The sequence below is a fragment of the Rhincodon typus genome, chromosome 30 (assembly GCF_021869965.1).
Source record: "Rhincodon typus isolate 14 chromosome 30, sRhiTyp1.1, whole genome shotgun sequence".
Lineage (NCBI taxonomy): Eukaryota > Metazoa > Chordata > Chondrichthyes > Orectolobiformes > Rhincodontidae > Rhincodon > Rhincodon typus.
In genome coordinates, this window is record NC_063361.1 from 13,628,916 (window position 1) to 13,649,143 (window position 20,228).

A 20,228-nucleotide genomic window follows, 5' to 3' on the forward strand; every position below is an offset into this window, starting at 1 on the left:
AAGGAGGCGGGGATGAAGCTAGTAAAGGTGCGTGTAGGTAGGTAGTGGTGGGTATTGGTCAGTGAGGTGGGAGAAGCGGATAGGTGGGAGAGAAGACAGACAGGCCAATGTGGTGGGGATGAGAGGGGGTGCTGGTCTTGGGATGAGGTCGGGGGTGGGGAGATTTTGAAACTAGTAAAGTCCACATTGAGACCATTGGGTTGTAGGCTTCCAAGGCGGAATACGAGGTGCAGTTCCTGCATTTTCCAGGTGACATCATTGTGACACTGGAGGAGGCCCAGGATGGATATGTCATCCAGGGAGTGGGAGGGGGAGTTGAAGTGGTTCGCGACTGGAAGATGTTGTCGTTTGTTGCGAACTGAGCATAGGTGCTCCACAAAGCGGTCTCTGAGCCTCTGCTTGTTCTCACCGATGTAGAGGAGGCCACATCAGGAACAGTGGATACAATAGACCACATTAGCAGATGCGCAGGTGAACATCTGTTTGATGTGGAAAGTTTTTTTGGGGTCTGGGATGGAGGTGAGGGGGGAGGCGTGGGGGAAGGTGTAGCACTTCCTGTGGTAGCAGGGAAAGGTGCCGAGGGTGGTGGGGCTGGAGGGGAGTGTGGAGCTGACGAGGGAGTCGCAGAGAGAGTGGTCCCTGCGGAAGGCAGATAGGGGTGGGGAGGGAAATACTATCCAAGATTGAAGAATCTAGGAGAGCAATTTGTTTGCATTGCGCTGTTTCAAATGTTACGTGGACTAGGTCGGTTTGCTGGGGACAGGCAATGTTGTAGGCTATTCTGCATAATCTACAGAGTTCTTCAAGAATATCAAAAAAAGAAGCTTGCATGGTTGCACAATTAGCTTTGTCTCCTCCTAGGGAATTGACACAAATCTTCACAGAACTGCTACAAATACAAACTTCTTCTCACAAATATTTTATTGGAATGTAAGAGCAGTTCATTCAGCCTTTTGAGCTTGCTCCACCATTCAGTAAAATTAAAACTGATCCGATTGTAGTCTCAGGGCCATATTCCTATCTGCCTCCCTTTAGCCTTGAGTTACTTGTTAATCAATAATCTATGCTTGAATAACCCACTCACAGGTGTTTATTAAGAAAGCACATTACACGGGCTAGTGAATATCTAAGATACCACCTATTCTTACGCCCCAAGTTCTAGCCTCTTCTACAAGGAGAATCATCCTCTCAGAATTCACTCTGTCAAGTTTCTTCATTTTTTTGTATGTCTCTATAAGATCACCACTCATTCTTCTAAACTCCATTGATAAAGGCTCAATGTGTTCAACCCTTAATAAAGTGAGCCCTTCATTGAAGGAATGCAATAAATGAACCTTCTCTGAACTGTTTCTAATACTATTCTATCCTTTTTTAAAATAAGGAAATCAAGACTGTACAAAACACACCACGTGTAGTCTCACCAGGGCCCTGTAGTACTACAGTAAAATTTTCATACGCTTACATTCCATTCCTCTTGCAATAAAAGTCAATGTTCTATTTATCATCTTAATCACTTGCTGTACCTCGTAAAGTACTTATTACTGGCCAGAGCAGATCCAACAGTCCAATACACATCTCCAATTTTATATATTAATGGACGTTAATTTTGCACAGAGCCAAATGTAGACTTCAGATTGGACTTAGAGATGCAGACGTTAATTCATTTCCCATTTTAAAGTTATACATTGTATCTGAATTTTATCGTTATGACTGTTAGACATCTGATTGTCCACATCCATCATGAAAATTCACTATGTAAACTTGTCTCACTGTAAATCCACCCTTCTAAACATGGTGGCACCGCAGTGCAAGTTCTGTAAGATAATTCCAATGTGACAAGTTTCCATCTAGTAGTTTCCTTTATAAATCCGGAAGGAAGATTTTAAATGGAAAATGTTGATGTTAAGTGTGTGAGGCAAGATTTATCATTGTTGGAATGGCTTGACACCTTGTTGCTGAAAATGAATAGACACAGTTTGAATCCAATTAATTATAAGAGATGAAGGCTACCCCATGGCATCACCGCTACCAGTAATATTCCTATGTGAAAGTTGATTGAGAAATTTCAACAAATGGGCCTGCAAGTGCAATGCAGAGCTACTCCAATTTAATACTAATTGGCTCTCTCACTCAAGAACCTTGAGGGTAGCTACCTTGAGAAGTGAAAATGTCATTCTGGGAATTGCTGAATTGTACTGTTACGTTAGAGCTGAGCATATTGTTTGCAGCATGTAAGCGCTTTACTGTATAGTTGATTATAATGTTCCTAATGTGGAACTATTTAATGCTGAAAATTCATTCCAGAAATAGGGAATTGTTTCATTTCCCAATATGAACATTGCTCACTTTGATGTACATATAAAACAAATAAAATCTATTGCATCTATAGCCAATCATCATTCTAATTTGGACACAGGAAGCTTTGTAAAGAGATCAGAATTCAATCAATAATCTAGACCTACCAACTGAAATTAAAGAAAATCTTTAATCTGAAACTCCTTTGCTCATGCATAGTTTCTGACTAGCTTTTCTGAAACTTAACACAGTGGAATAAGGCTTTTTTTTAATTAATGAGTTCATTACCTAAGTAACAACATATATTCTGTGCACATGAATCTGATAAAACATTTCACCCTATCTTTTGTTCCAAATTATGTTGTAATTGTCTTCTGAAAACTGCCTGAAGGCAAATGAATTTTGCCCCTTAAATGCCATCATGCACTCTTGAACTTTATTGTGGTAGCACAGTTCACTGTTACTGGTCCTACAGTACTACAGGCCTGTTTCAACCTCACATCAAAGGAATTTTCCAACTGGCAAGAAGAGATCAGTAGATTTACCATTCTGAAGGTGTGGAAGAACTATTCAGCGATTAGAAAAATCAGTTTCTTTACAATTGTCAGATTTACAGAGAAATCTGTTGTACATTGCTAAGAATGAATAAGTGAGGGTGATTAGATGTATGTTATCTGATGGTTCACTAGCAAGTACATTCCATTGAGTGTAATTGAGCTACAGCTAATACAAAACAGAAGGTATTTGAACCTTGGTTTGTGTTGACTTGAGACAATGTTAGAGGGGCTGCAACAAGCCTAAGAACATGGGCCATCCCATGTTACTACACTTCTGAATTTTAAGAAGGCTTTTAACACTACACATCACAAATACTCAAAATTCTTAAGGCATATGGAGTTCCAGATAAAATCACAGCTGCTACATCACTGATGTGCGATTGGGGCCACACAGTTGGTCTGGTACTACAGGATGATACTGAGTCTTTCGGATGTAAGAAATTCTGTAAGACACATTGGCTGTCTTTTAATTTCCTAAATTATTGGTTTGTGTAAAGCAGCAGACTGTGAGGGAAGGAAATATAGTTTTGTTATCTAGATGAAAATGAGTTGAAAATATCCAACAAGAAATGGTGGTTTGAAATACCAAGAGTTCAAAAATGCTGGGCAGAATAAATTATAGGGTCTCTAATAGTTTCACCATTCGACAATGTGTTAAACAAGACATTAGTAGAGCATGTAATGAACACGTATTAATTTTAGATGTCTTTAATCTTCATGTAGTCTCCAACTATTAAATTGGCAAAGATATTCTGGAAGATGAATTTTCTGGAGCAATACTTTGTGAAATTAACTAGAGATAAGGCTATTTCAGATCTAGCATTATCCAATGAGTCAGAATTAATAATGTCACTGTAACATTTCATTGGGAAATAGTAACCATAATACCAATGAATTCCATATCAATTTTGAGAACAAGATATTTGAAACCCAGACAAGAATCATTACATTAAATAATTATATGGAAATGAGAAAAGAATTGATTAATGTTGAATCAGTTAATAGACTTAAAGATATGGCAGTGAAGAAACATTGGGAAGTACTCAAAAATTCTAAATATTCAGGAAAAATATATTTAATTGAAAAATAAAAACTTAACCAGAAAGATCCACCTGTGGGTCACTAGAGAGGTTAAGAATAGTTTTGGCTGAAAAGAGGTTTACAATCAAGCAAAGTTTAACAGTAAATCTGAGGAATGGCAGTTTTTTGAAAACCAGCAAAGAGTCAAGAAAAGGTCAACAAGAAGGGAAGACATAAAATATAAGAGAAAACTAGCCATGAATGCAAGAATAGGTTGTAAGAATTTGTACAAGTATATGAAATAGAAAAAAAGTTCAGCTAAGGTAAATGTTGCTCCCTTTGGAAATAGATAGAAGAAATGGTCATGTGTGAATGAAAAAGTTGGGTAGACATTGAGCAAATATTTTGTGTTTATCTTCAAGTAGAAGACATACAAAATTCTTACAGAGATCTATGGGGTGGATGCCAGGAGAGTGTAAACCTTGTCCAGGGTATAGCCTCACACAACAAGACAATCAGAAGCATAGAGTTAATAAATAGTGCTGACATCTGGACATATACTAAAAAAAACTGGATGATACCTGTGTAAAACTATTCAGAAAAGCCATAAATGTACCATATTTCCAGTGAGAAGATTTAGAACAACATCAGCAGTAAAACATATAAGGCTGAAGCAGTTTTGGTTAACATATCCTTTATAAAAGAACATAATAAAACTGCAGGTACTCATTTGGTAATGTGCTTCTATTATTTTATTTGGTGCGTTAGTAACTCCCAATTTAGATTTAACTTCAAAATGATTTCACAATATAATCCCTGCCTGGAATATCAGGCCACAATCCCAAATTACAGGGAAGTGTGGTTCTTCCTAAGGTTGGGGGGCAGCCACTTAGATTGGATAGAGTGAGGGGAGTTTACATTGTATCATACTGTGTCATGTTCAACATGAGTTGCTTTATGATATTGGGCCAAACTGAAATGCATTCAGTTCCATAGCAATGACATCCTTTATTGAATAAAACAACTCCCAGAAAATCCAGGAACAATGAGCCAGGGAGTGGAAATGGTAAAAATGATTGTGTTGAATGAGACAAAATGGACTCAAATTTACACTTATTGAGCCATGTTTCCAGATCTGATTTACTTAAATAAGGAACAATTCTTCATAAGAGCTATAGTTTAGCAGCTGAAATTTTAGAAACCAATCAGATTTATTTCTTAAGAAGTTTCAGATTAGTGAAAACAGTTAACGGTTTGCATGACATAAAATTAAAATGCCTGACATCTGGGTTTGAATTTTTGCTGCTGAGGTAGGAATCTTGAGCAGGATGTTTCCCGACTTACTGTACTTGTCCAGATAAAACATGCCTCAAATCCTAAGACTTTTTTAATATTCGCAGTCTCCCTGACTCCACAAAACTATTGTTTCTATTTAGAACCAACTAAATAATTGATCTGGCAGCTACTTGCTAGAAGAAAGCATTACAGTGTCTCTGGCCAATGCAAACCATATACTTCCTTCTAATATGGAACTGGTTAAAATTTGTCAATTTAGCACAGTAGACTAGAGCTAAATGATAATAATGGATAATGCCAGGATTATAATCTATCCTTTAAAAGGAACATCAGCAGGGTAGGAACATGAGCTGATGGAGCCAGTTAAGGACCATAGCTGTGTTAAAAGAAGGGTTGGGTACTGTACATGATCTGGGAAGCATTACATCCTTTTCTTCTTGTGCTCTCTGCCCAAAGGCAGATCCAATGTACAGCGTCATGAGCTCCACAATGGGCAGGGAGGCAGATCCCAAATCCACCTCAGTTGAAAAGGGAATCGATCTGCCATGTTGTTGGCACCCAAGCTGATCCACACTGACCATCCAGCCAATTGGTCCCCCTGAGTTGCTGTGTCAACATACACCGTTATTCATATGTAGTAGCTTAGCACGATGGTAGAGGCTCCATTTTCTTTCCATTGCCTGGCTGACCAAGAAACCCTTCTGTTCTTACCCCCTGCTATTATTGTATATGGGAAGGAGTTACAAGTTGATGCACGCTCTGTTTGGCTATTTGATGAAAAAGCTTTCACATGATCATCGAATCCTGGGCTGAGACTTGGCCTTGGAGTTTCTGAACCAGAGATACAGATGCTATCCACTGCCCCATAAGACTTCCTGCAAATGTTAAATCTCCCTGATCATTTGAATTACAAGATGCAACATACTGTTGAACTGAAGGCTTATCTATGCAATGGCTGGATTTTCAGGTTGGTACTCAACCTATTTGGCTATGTTATGTACACACCTTCATTGGTCATCAAATCCTGGACCTGGAGCATTCTCTCAAAGGCAGGGATGCTACTCAAGGCACCACAAGAACTCTACTTAATTAGAAGGAAAATATGAAATAAACAGAGTATTTCAGAAAGCACATGACTAACATCAGATTCAAGATTTTTGCTAGTCATGTTTATATGATTATGTAACTCTAAAATTATGGTGAAATAACTCCACAGAGGCCAGTATCCCATCACCAAGCCACCCTTTAGTTACGCTGGTCCAGCTTCCTCGGAGCCAGCTCTGGGTGTCGGAATGTCTGACACTCCTTTTTCTATCTGTCAGCCAGAGCTCCCTGATCGGACCAGATTAGCAACCCCAATCAGGGAACTCATATTCTATGAGGTCCACCTGGATGACCTTGTTACAATCACCACAGCAGCATGGACTTAAAAGGAATGCCTTTGTCAAAAGAGTGCTCAGTAATATGTAATCATTTGCCTATTCCTGGAAGTGTTGGTACATCATCTGCATCAAGTCAAATTCCATTCTGTATGGTTTAAAAGTAATGTTGACAGCTTCTCAGGATACTTGCTGCAAGTTTGATTTGTTTATTGTGATTGCTTCTTGCTCAGACATTCAGAAATGCAAATTCTGCATTACAACCCATTCAAACTATTTCAGGCAACGCTGCAATATATGTTCTTTAATAATAGCTGAAAGGCCTGACATTTGACACACAATATACTCCCTCAAATATGCAGGTGCATTGGTATACAGCTCTCCCATTTGCAACTTTAAACAAATATCATTTCATTGTTGTGACACAAAACCACATTCAGAGCAAGAATATTCATCCAGCCCTATGCAGCCCTAATTCTTAGCAAAAAAAGGCAGTGACTTTATATCAGATGCGTGGTCAGTGTGATTTCTGGGACTATTGTTGATCAGCTTTACACAGAACTGTTTCCTATGATTGGCCTTGAATTTCCAAGAAGATTACATGGCTGTGGTAAAGAGATAAGGGATGGCAAGTGCATCATTAGCTGGTCATGTTGTTTCCACCATTTACAGTGTGGGCCAAGCACGTTGGACCAGATGGTCCTCTCCTGCCTGCCAACTTAATGTGTTAATTAAAATAAAAACCTTCTATTTCCATAAAAATACAACAATGGCTTTTTTTTATGTTCTTCCTATAGTTAATTTACAATATACCCTCAATCCACTTTCGGCCAGCCTCCCGTCTTCCACCCTGCATAAACTTGTGCTCATCCAAAGTTTTGTTACCCAAATCTTAGTTCACAACACGGTGTGCAGTGATTTAAAAAATTAATGAACCTGCTCAGATAGGTTATGAGATACCTGATGGGGCTTTTTTAAAAATTTCATTGCCCTGTGTAGCCGAGTACAAGAGTATTAAAGTACACTGAAAAGTGTACAGAGTCGCCACTCTCTTGTGCCATCTTAGAATACAATAGTTAGAATTAAAAACAGGAGTAGAAGTTGAAGAAACAAAAACAAAAGGAAAAGAAAACGTCTGGATCATCTGTGCTGCCACCTCCACCATGAGTCTTGGGCTGGGCTCACCAGTGTTGCCTACGTTGGACCCACCAATGCTACTGTGCCACCATTGCTGCAACCATTGCTTTGCCACTACTGAAGCCACCGCCTCGGGTCCTATACCTCGACACCATCTGTGCCAGACCCACCAACGTCAAAGCTGCCGCTGGTTCCACCTCGCCAACACTGCTACCATCTTGGAATCGATTGAAGTATCAGAGTCCCCAACCTTCCTGAATAAATGGAAATGCGTAGCCCTTTGAACTGGAGCTGACATCAGTGTGGCTTTCGATGCCAAATACCACTGTACTGCAACAGCCCTGTGCAGTGATCTAAGGTTGTTTCTCAATTTTCAAATTCTCATCGTTACTTTCAAATCTCTCCCTCACCTCATTATCTCTGTAATCTCTGCCACCAGCATATTGTAGATATTGACTTAACTGCACTACTCCAATTCTGGGCTCTATGCATCTTTGATTTGAATTGCTGCTCCACTGGAGGCAATTCTTTTAGCTACTTTTGCGCAATGCTCTGATGTTTCCTCCCTACTCCTGTCCACTCTGTGTTACTTTTACCAATAATTAAGCTGCTGCTAAAAATTTACCTCTTTGGTCAATCCTGTGGTCATCTTTTGCACTATCTCCTTCAGTGGCTTGGTGTCAAAAATCTTTTGTAGATACAATTTTTGTTAACTAGATTGACATTTTTTTGTATTAGATGTATTATATAAATGTAATGTGTTATATTGACTAAGAAGCTGAAAGAACTGCAGAAGGTGGAAATCAGAAACAAAACAGAAATTGCTGGAAAAACTCAGCAGGTCTGCCAGAACCTGTGTGGGCAGCACAGTGACTCAGTGGTTAACACTGCAGTCACACAGCACCAGGGACCTGGGTTCGATTCCACCCTTGGGCAACTGCCTGTATCGAGTTTGCACATTGTCCCTGTGTCTGCATGGGTTTCTTCCCACAGTCCAAAGATGTGCGGGCTAGGTGGATTGACCATGCTAAATTGCCCATAGTGTTCAGGGATGTGTAGATTAGGTGGGTTATAGGGGGATGGGTCTGGGTGGGATGCTCTGAGGGTTGGTGTGGACTTGTTGGGCTGAAGGGCCTGTTTCCACACTGCAGGGATTCTATGAACTATGAACCTGTGGGAAGAAGTTATTGGAGCTGAAACATTAACTCTGATTTCTCTCCACAGATACTACTCGACTGCTGAGATTTCCCAGCAATTTCTGTTTTTCTTTGTGTAAATTGTTATAATATTTATTTGATTAAGGATCCTCTAAAGAGTGTTGAATCATTGGAGAATATTTTAGTGAAGAATAAAGCAGGCGATTGTGGGATCGATAGGTTTTCAACTGTAAAGAGCTGCAGACAGAAATGAATGCATCTCATTTTGGAGAGAATAACATTAAAAGGAGACATGAAGAATAGATAATAGTAGACTTTGGCAGATTACTATATATGGAGATGGAGCTAAAGAGCAAAGTCAGGCACAGTGGGCTGAATGGCCACCAGCTGTGCTGCATCGTTTTATGATTCTGCAAACATAAATGAAGCACAGCCAAGATTTGAGTTCAAAAGAAATTTTGCCTTTCTCACAGATTTATGAAAATGCTGAATATTCTAAAATAGTTTGCATTGCGTACATCTTTAGAAAAACGCTGGTCGTGTACTAAATTAGAATTGAGAGAGCAATTTGCACATTCGCACTTGCTTTCGCCTTTCTCATTCTTAGTGTTTGCACAGCAATGAAATACAATATGTATCCAGCAACTTCTGCAATAAGCAATGAGATAAACAATCATGTAATCAATTTTACTGATATTGGTTGAAGGAGTATTGGCTGAGATTACATGTTCTAATCACCGGTGTGTGATTTGAACACAGTTTATGGGAAAACTGCTAGTGCTAAGTCAATGGGAAAATTCCAGGTGTGATGATAAAGTGCTTTGCAATAATTTGACCAAAAATAACTTTGACTCCAGGAGTGCAAACTGCCAATGTGAACTAATGCAATGAACTAATCCTCGTCCAACAAGTTCTTCAATACAATAGAGTCAGATATTGACTTACAGACAATTAAATCACAAAAAAAGAATGGTACAACGTCAAACAGAGTCCAAACAATGACATTAAGGAAAGTAGTTACTCTGAAAAGTCTTTCTACTGATGTAACCTGATTTAACATTTCTCATGATTGAAGAATAATTTAATTTTTCTTGAACATAAAAATTTTTAATTTTTAATTTAATTTACATTTTTCGAAGATACACCTGAAAATAAGGAATAGATTTTAAAATTCAGTTTGGCTACATGACATTTACTGAAGGTTAGTTAGTAGTTTGAAATGATTGAGATGTCTCAATGTGATAAAACACTATGAATTGTGCTTTGCTATTGCTTTTTAAATGATGCTTTAATACCTCACTGAAGTCACCATTACCACCACGAGTAATAGATCACAAACCCGGTACCTAATGTCATAGAGCTTAAAATCCTCTCTCCAGATAAATGTTTCAGATCAAAATCTACAGTCTCGTTCCATTGTTGTTAAACGTTTTCACAATTCAAGTGGGCAAATGTTCAATTTCCTGTTATTATGCACCAAATAAATCCTATTGATAGTATAAATTGGTTCTTTAAGCTTGAAGCACCTTCACTTACCTGAAAGAAGAACTACTTCTTCATCCGCTTGGGCACCTTTTATTAGCCCTCCACCTTCTTAAAACTTTGAGAGTCCACCCAGTGTGTAAAATTGGACAGCGGGGCTTCCCCTAGTTTCCATCACTTGGCCAATTCAGGGAAATCACTTTTGGCCAACCTTCACCCTCACAACAAGAGGCTGTAGCCCCCTTACAGTCCGTAAGTCAGGTTTTCTTTTTGAAACCCCAAATCCTTGCTCTAGATTAATATGTGGAGAGGGAACATAAATGAAGAAATGAAGGAAATGGAAATCATTATTCATCACTGGGCACCAAAATTTGACCAGAATGGCAATGTTTTTAACGTGGAATAATTTGAAAGCTCTATCCCTTACGGGAAAGAAAATGACATTTGAATACCCAGTCTATCAGCTGATAATGCAATACAAGACATGTATTTTACACTGTGCCAGTGTGAGCGGAAGAGCTTTGTGCATTAATGTGTTCAAAGGTCAGTAAAAGCCATTAATAACTTAAATTATGGCAACACTTCTTAATGTTCTGAAGGCACCGACCCAGTGTTCCAGATATGCTCATTGACTGTGCGAAAGCAGTATTGCAGTATCATGTACAATATTTCTTATAGTCAGTTCCTCGGGGGAGCTGGTTTTGTTGGGGGTGGAGGAGTGGGTGGTGGAAGAAATTTTCCATTTGCTCTGGCATTTTTGTCCCCTAGTAACAGTTCTTTGCTGCAGAGTCACATTGAGTTCAGTAATAAGGAATCTGCTTCTTAAAGCTGCTTTCCATCTGTTACCCCAATGAATATTTTATCACATACAGCTTATATGGATATCCATCTGGCCATAGCAGATGGGACCTTGTGAGTTTATTTAGGACCACCCAATTTTACAAGCCCAGACATTTATAGTTAGATATCCAGTGACAATAGATTCCAAAGGATTTGTCAATAAAGGGACACAGTCATTACAGCCACACCTACAAATCCCTTTCAATACACGATATTTCTTTCTTTCTCACTGACTGTCATAGCAATTGAACTTAGATTAAACCACATAAGATGTGTGCCAGATCTCCCAACATGCTTGGGAAATAGAATTCCCCATTTCATCACTGAAAACATACCAGCCACACAGCTGCCCTGAAGATAGGGAGATGGTGGTGTAGTGGTAATGCCACTGGACTAGTCATCCCGAGCTCAGGTTAATGCTTTGAGAACATATGTTCAAATCCAAACATGGACGATGGTGAAATTTGAATTCACTTTAAAAACATCTGGAATTAACAAAGTGGTTGTCCCACTTGGTTCATTAATAAAATCCAATCCTTACCTGGTCTGGCCTAAAAGTGACTTTAGACCTGCAGCATTGTGGTTGACTCTGAACTGCCCTTTGGGCAATTAGAAATGAGCAATAAATGCTGACCTAGCCCATGTCTCAGGAATGAATTAAAACAAATCGTAGAACAAGACCAGCTTCATGTATGCATTTCAGGGCACTATTATTGACTCTGTTATCTTTTGACACTAATTATGCAGTACTTGCATTGCAATTAATTCTCCTTCCTTAGTCAATGTGTTCACGATGCTTGTTGTTCCAGATTGTGAATGAAGCAAAAACAGGTGCTCCACGATCTGCCTTGTGGGGAGATTATGAGACATATCATCATGGTGCCAAGCACTTAGAGGGTGGTTATGGAATTGTAGTTATGAAATATTAGAAAATGCATAAGAGATTAAAACACATTAACCTGTCTGTATACATTTACTATTCATACAAGTAAGTTGTCCTATTTTGCATACCTTTGCCTCATTCCAACATTTCTTTAACCACTTTTCCTTCATCCACTTATTAAATCTGCTTCTTCAAAGGTGGCCCAGCTTCTAACTTGAACAGTAATCCCAGAAATGAATTCCACAACCTGACAATTTGCTGTGTTGGATAGTCAAAGCTATAACATCAGCAAGATTGGAGATCATTGCTATCTTGTATGAAAACAGGAACTTTTTTTCGGAGGTGACATGGTAAAAGCCGTTTGCTTGTATACTCCTCCAAATAAACTAGATTACAAAAAGAATGGTGTATCATAGTATTTAGCATTGTACTTTAAGATGAGCAATGGAAGGGAGCAATAATCTGTAAGTCCTGAAGCATTTAAAGGTATTATTTTTTAAAATCAATAAATTTAAAAAAAAATCCTTGAAGGTATGGATTGTTTCTTGAGGCTGACAGGGGCTAAATATCAGCTCAGAAGTACCAAACATTTATGGAGATGGTTTGGTCCAGAATTCCACAAGAGGAAATGTAGGCACAATGCCTTCTTATGTAACAGAATTTAAATGCAGACTTCAGAAAAGATATAGCAGAAGTTTTATGTGCAACAATATTCAGGAGAGAAAGGGGAGCAAAGAATTTCCACTTCGTTGCAATCACTTTTTGGGTCTGATTAAGGAGCAGAATGGAAGAAAACTGTTATTGTTCTTCCTGAATGTAGTTCAGGGTTTTTAATAGGATGTAACAAGAAGTGAAAGACTTGACGCACTCACTTTCCTTTGACACAAGCTTCCAAATACATGACTTGTCCAACCTGGATAGACAGGGACAGCAGGTGCGTGGGAACACTGTAGCACATTCAAGTCCCCCACCTAGCTACATACCATATTGACTTAGAACCGTTTCGCCATTCCTTCATTGTTGCTGTATCAAAATCCTAGAACTGCTTTCCTAACATCGCTGTGGGTGTGTATACACCACACTGATCGCAGTGGTTCAAGAAGGCGGCTCAACACCACCTTCTCAAGGACGTCCAGGGGGTGGGTAATAAATAGTGGTCTGACTAGTGATATCCACATCCCATGAATGAATGAAAACAAAACGATACACACCATTTGACATTGTAATTAACAAAATAGTTGACTATTTGACGTTCTGTGAAACTGCCCTTATTATAGTTCTGACCCCGTCAGTTGATAGTAATGCATTTCCTGGAAGAATTGGATCATGCTGATTAACTGCAATTTAAATTGTTGTGCTGTCTTTTTACTCTATAATCAAGTGCCTATTGCATGCCAACACACGTAATGAAGCACTGAAAACAGATGGCCTGCTCTGACCTCTTAACGGGTTACTTACTAATAGAAAATGAGCTGTCAGATGTGAACAAGCTATTGTCAATATTCAGCTGAGAAGTGGTTTATTAAGAAGTACACTGAGGCTGTCCAATGTGTAGGTCCCAAAGCAGGCAGTCAATTCGGGAAGCTCTTGCCTTTTTCCTAAATTAGCATGGGAACAAATCCCTCGGGACTCTGCTCTACCACAACTGTGCTCGTGGAGAGAGAGAGGGTGGGAATACTTGGCTTGGTGAAATTTTGCGTGGCCCAGTTTCTCATTAAGTCTTGATGCATTGCAAGTTTAATTCAAGCTACTTGACCTGCAACTTGTTTTAAAATTTCTTGCAAGCTTTTGTTGCTTATCTATAATTGTCTTTAAACTGGAAAGGCTCAGTTCTGAGGAACGGTCACCAGACCGGAAACGTTAACTCTTGATTTTTCTTCACAGATGCTGCCAGATCTGCTGAGCTTTTGCAGCAACTTCTGTTTTTGTTTCTGACTTACAGCACCTGCAGTTCTTTCGGTTGCCTCTAAACTGAATGTTTTATCAGGCCATTTCCAGAGCGCAGTTAATTCAATCTGGAGTCAAGTGTAGGCCAAACCAGATGAGGATGACCGATTTCCTTCCCTAAAAGGACATCTGTCAACCAGATAGGATTTTACAACAATTGGCAATAACAGTGTGGTCACCATTATTCACTTCGAATTCCAGATTTTATTAATGAAGTCCAAATTTCATCAACAGCTGTAGTGGGATGTGAACCCATATCCCCATAGCATTTACCTGGGCCATTGGACTACCAATTCAGTGACAACACCATCTCCACCTGAATGTTTATCATAGGCTGGTTGGAGACCAAAACAGTATAACACTTTGGCCTCAGATCTAATGCTAATAACAATAAAGTAAATTTCATGGTCCATTCGAAGGAAGGGTGACTGGATTGGAAATGTTAATTCTGCTTTCTCTCCACAGATGCTGCCAGACCTGCTGAGCTTTTCCAGCAATTTCTGTTTTCGATTCTGATTTCCAGCATCTGCAGTTTTTTTGTTCTTGTTTTGTTTAGGAATAACGTATTACCTTGCTTATACACGATACACTAATGAAAAATAAGACAATATGTTAAGAACAGAAACCATGTGGGTCATTGAAACGGGATAACTGACTCTCTACTTTTCTGCTTTGTCTTCCTGTTTACTTTAAATGGATAGTTCTCCATTACACTATTGGCCAAAGATAATTGACTCACAACAGGTATAATTTTCAATGTTCAATACAGCTCAAATTCGCTCACTAATTAAATAAAACTTGGATAATAAAAAGAATTAACCAGATTACAGGAATGTTTGGTTCTCCACATACATTATTTTTGATGTATTTACAAGAGCAGACCTCAGTGCCTGGATTTATTTTCAGTGTATTTTAATCAGGACGCCCTCGCATTTAGAGTCATTGAGGTTTACAGCATAGAAACAGGCCCTTCGGCCCACCTTGTCCATGCTGCCTTGTTTTCACAATTGAACTAGTCCCATTTGCTTGCATTTAGTCCATATCCCTCCATACCTATCCCATCCATGTACTTGTCGAAATGTTTCTTAAATAACAAAATCGTACTTGCCTCCTCCATTGCCTGTGGCAGCCTGTTCCAGACATTTCTCACCCTCTGTGTGAAAACATTGCCCCTCTGGACCCCTCTGAATCTCTTCCCTCTCACCTTAAACCTATGCCCTCTAGTTTTAGACTCCCCGACCATGGGGAGTAAAGTTATGGACTCTTGGATAACTTAATAGCTACCCACACTTTGAAGGGTCGGTTGAAGTATCAGTCATTGCCTCTTTGTATGAAACACCTTCAACTGCCCGCCCTTCTCAAACGTTAGTTTTACTTCCGGGGTGTCTGTTATTAGTGAATCTCACTCATCTCTTTTCAGTTCCACACTGCCCATTCACCCCTGCCTGTAAATGAATGACTTCCTCTATTCCCCTTGCAATGTTTGCTCGTTCGTGAATGGAACCCTTACTAACCACAACCAGTGCCAGGAAGCTATGTGGGTGCCTCATGTTAGGTGAAAATTGTTGAAATCTGAAAGCAATGAATATTGAATTTTATGAATATTAATGGATTAAAAGATGCTTGATGTGGTTTGAAATAATAGCTTCAAAGACAGATTCACAGTGTTGACACAACTTGATCTGCTGGTCTCACGGAAGTATTGCTGCTTATTGATGTCTTGAATGTTTGATTTGACCAGTTAGTCTCTTAAAACACTGAAGTGGTTAAGGAGTAACCTCATTGATTGTGCATGTACGAGGGAGTGGTTTTTTTATTTATTCACTTATCCCCTGCATCGGACATATCTGTTGTTTCCAACAGCTGCAAGGTGTTTGAATTTATATATAAAGATATGCTGAGGTATCTTCACTACTGTTGTCATTTAATGGTCTCTCTCTCTCTCTCTCTCTCTGTGTTCTGTTTGTAGCTGCCCGAGCTGAGCCAATCCTTTACACTGCTCTCCCTCCACACAAGCAGGAAGAGGTAGAGCAACTGCTGAATAATTGTGAGGAGGATGCAGAATGGTGCAACTTGGCTGGTTTGCTGGGATATAATGAGGAACATATAGACACTTTCAAGCAGGAAGAACACCCAGTGCGTGCCCTCCTCTCCGACTGGGCAGCCAAGGACACTGCCACCACGGACGCACTTTGCACTGCCCTACGGAAACTGAAAAGGGATGACATCGTTGAAACCCTCAACAGCGAACCCACAGCCACGTCCGCCGTGTGAGAGTGAATGAATCAGCGACAGCCTTAATTCTCTTGACTGTTCCTTTTGAAATTGGAAACAAAAGAGTGGATATAACAGAATGCCTGAAGGAAAAGGGTGTTCAGTCCTATGCTTACGAACACCCTTATGTGCACTGGTGCATAACTTTCAGTATTGTCCTGCCTTCTCCCCTTTACAAAGTGACTGTGTGCCGCAGAAGCAGAAAGCGCTTTCATGTTATAATGTCAAATTTTGTCTTTTCTGTAACCACTAGAGAAAAAAAAATGCCACGCGTACATTTTCAAATGGGCCAACTTTTATTAAACCCGAGTGCTAAACAAGCCATATGTGTAAATGTCAAAGCATGGACATTGTATCTTGTGTTTCAGCACTCTTTACTGAACTGAAAAGTATGTTACAAATCTTGTACGTTGTTAGCAACCCCCTCCGCATGTATCCAAGTAGTGTTTGTGTAACTAATTCTAGTGTAGTCCAAAGTACCAGAGACGTTCTGGCTAATCCTTAGCCCAATATGTTTGTGTGTCTTTTCAATGTGACGTCTCTGAAACCCTAGACATATTAATTTTATCTGAAAAGGCAATGCAACATGACTTTGGAATTTTTAACAATAATCTAACTTTGCGATTCCGCACGAAGTACGGAAATGATCAGGACAATTTTAATCACAGTGTTAATAAGGTATGGGACATCTTTGCAATGTGGTTCAATTGTGAAGAGAAATGCTAATAATCAAATGTACTGGAGTTGAGGGACCCAACTTGATGACTAGAGAGACAATGTGATGTGATTTTATCACATTACAGAATTGGCCCATTCATTCCTTGAAACCATTTTGGTTGTATTTACAAAAAGTAAGACTGAAACAGATAGGAATATTTTTCCAGTGTTCATTCCAAGGTCAGACACAATGTTAATTTCTAAGTAATTTGTACTTCTGAATATGAATCTATAATTAAATTTCTGGAAGAATAAGTACGTTGAGCACTTGACAGAATTAGTGACTATTCCTGATTCTAGGCCAATAGAAGGCTAATGACCAACATCGCTTTTCATTAAGGAACAATGTTTACTTCTGTGTTGTTATTTTAAAGTAGTTGAGAAATGCCAGTGTGAAGCAGAGTGTCTAAGCTATTGTGCATCACTCAGATATGATTAGCTGGCTTTATCACTTTTGCCAATGCACCATTTTCTTTTAATATTCAAACCATATATAGCTGTAAAATGTGAGTCCTGTGACCAGGAGTAGATTAATAATGTTTGGGTGTACTTGGACATTAGCATCCAGAATCCAGCTCACAGGGCTTTGATTGTAACTTCAGTGCCTAGTGGAGATCTAGGTCTTCATGGAGCTAACCTTTGAAAGAAGGAAACCAACTACTATCCTTAGCTTGTGTGGCCATTATGTAACTTCAATCTCCCAGTCAATGTGCCCCCTGACATGACCTAATAAGCCATTCAGTTGCATCAGAAACCGTCTCAGGGCAACTAAGGATAGGCAGTAAAATGTTGGGCTTATGGGTGATGTCCCCATCTTGAGAGACTTTTTAAAAAATAATGTATCTCTGATGTGTCTACTACTCCATATCAGTTGGTTAAGATTAAAGTTCCACTGATGGTTCCCTGGCAATTTCAAAAAAAATATAAGTTGGAGGAGAATTTTTCAATCTGTGCTTGTGTGAGAGCATTGGACTCCTTTACTAGCTGAACATTAATTCTTGGGTATACTTAGGAAAGCCACATGTGGCAGTAATACAAACCTATGGCTGAGAGATGCCATTAAGCTGCCAGATTCTTTTGGAAGGATCCTGTAAGGGAAAATTTGTACAGATGTCAGGGAACCAAATGCAGGTTAAAAGGTTAAAATGCTAAAAAGAGCTGCACCTTTTCTGGAAACGTTCTTAATTTCTGCAAATTAGTTGTTAAATATTTCATGCAAAGTCTCCATTGCCATGTTAAAAATGTATGATTTTCTTTAGATTGCTGAATGTCAAATCTTTTACTAATTAATAAAGTTAACAGTATTATAAAGCTAGTTTATTGGAATTTTTAATCACAGAAATGAATTGACACCTATGTAAAATCACGTATTTTATTTTGCTCAAACATTCTCTTTTATTGACTTTTATTCTGTCGGTGTAGTTTTGTGCTGAGGTTCCTCATTCATAAGTAACCCTTCAGAGGCCAGTATCCCATCACCAAGTCACCATTTATTTGAGATTGTAGACTAGCTTGCCGAGCCAGTGTGTTTGGTTGCAGACATTTTGTCACCCTGCTAGGTAACTTCATCAGTGCATCTTCGGTGAAGCGTTGGTGTTCTGTCCAGCTTGTTATTTATGTGCCTCAGTTTGCTGGGGTGATTGGCATCACTTCTGGTTCTGTTTTACAGTGCTTTGTATGTCGGGTCCAGTTCAATGGAGTTCCAGTTGGAATGTCAGGTCTCTGGGAATTCCCTGGCATGTTTCTGTTTGGATCATGCTATTATGGATGTGCTGTCCCAGTTGAATTTGCATCTTTCTTCGTCCGTGTGTATTGAAACCAGTGACAACTGGTTGTGTATTTGTTTCAATACACACGGACAAAGAAAGACACAAATTTGACTGGGACAGCACATCCATAATAGCATGATCCAAACAGAGACATGCTTGGGGATTCCCAAAGGCCTGGCATTCCAACCAGAACTTCATCAACAAATACATTGAACTGGACCCGATATAAAAACCACTGGAAACAGAACCAGAAGTGATGCCAAACACACCAGCAAACCGAGGCATATAAATAACAAACAGGACAGAACACCAACGCTTCATCGGAGGCGCACTGGTGATGTTACCGAGCACGGTGACAAAACGTCTGCAACCAAACACACTGGATCGGCGAGCAAGTCTGCAACCTCATCCACAAACAGAACTACAAATCTTCTGAAAATCATCATTTATTTACACATGGAGTCTTTGACACTGATCCAGCTCCCTTTCAGCCAGCTCTCAGAGTGAACTGGATGTCTGACATTCCTGTTCTTATCTGTCAGCCAGGGCTCCCTGATTGGACCAGATTAACAGCCTCAAACAGGCAACTCGTATTCTATAAGGTCCACCCGGCTGACTTCATTACAATCACTATAGCCAGCGTTTACTGCTTTTCTTCAGTCTGTAAGACATTGGGGGAATGCTCAACTAATTTGTAGTGATTGTGGTCCATGGAAAGGACAAAGCAGGACATTATCAGTGATGTTCCCTCGATTTGCACAATACAATTTGATACTCAACAATGCCAAGTACAAATTCATAGCATCCAAGATTCACTTTGTAGTGATAGCACTTGCCGTTTGAGTGTGCTGACTGCTCACTGTACTGCAAGTCATGCTTGTGGGAGAAGAGAAGGTGAAAGCAGCAGTAAGTATGAGAAAGCAGATCTTTTAAAAGCTCTTGTTCACACACACAAATCTAGTGATAGTTATGTATACATGTCTCTGAGGCACAAAACACAATATACATCTTTGTTTCTGTTTGTATTCCTGCTTAGTTCACACAATTTTAATTTGCATAACATCAAACTTATTGACCTTCTTCTCAATCAGAAATTGCAGAATTAATTGTAGCATTTCAGTGAAGTTGAGGCATCTTTTACTGCCTATAGTTTTAGTGAAATCCTAAGATGATGGTCTTAAACTGAATAAGCACAAGCTACATTTCAAGAGGCAACCCTTTACAACACTTGATTAGTCCCTTTCCAGTTTATTAGGTCTGAATGTTTCTTATATTAAGAACATTAATGAATTTTCTCTTTGTCCCTAACGTTTTGTTGCTTAGTCCTACTTGTTACTGCACTGCAAACCTTGGCTAGATTATTATTTTGCAAAACCCATGTTCCATCTGTGATTCAACTTAGTTGTTTTTGAGCATTTGCGCTCCTGTGGCCTTTCTGAAGCCATCATGTACAATACAAGGTTTTCCTTCCCCAT

General features: G+C 39.3%; 1 protein-coding gene across 1 annotated transcript in view; it reads left to right on the forward strand.

The window, feature by feature from the left end:
* The window catches only part of ngfrb (nerve growth factor receptor b), a 152,362-nt gene extending 134,119 nt beyond the window's left edge, over positions 1-18,243 (forward strand). The window contains exon 6 of the mRNA XM_020526767.2: positions 15,963-18,243. Within this exon, the coding sequence (XP_020382356.1) occupies positions 15,963-16,267 (305 nt within the window). The 3' untranslated portion in view covers positions 16,268-18,243. The remainder of the gene's footprint in view (positions 1-15,962) is intronic.
* Positions 18,244-20,228: the final 1,985 nt, after the last annotated feature.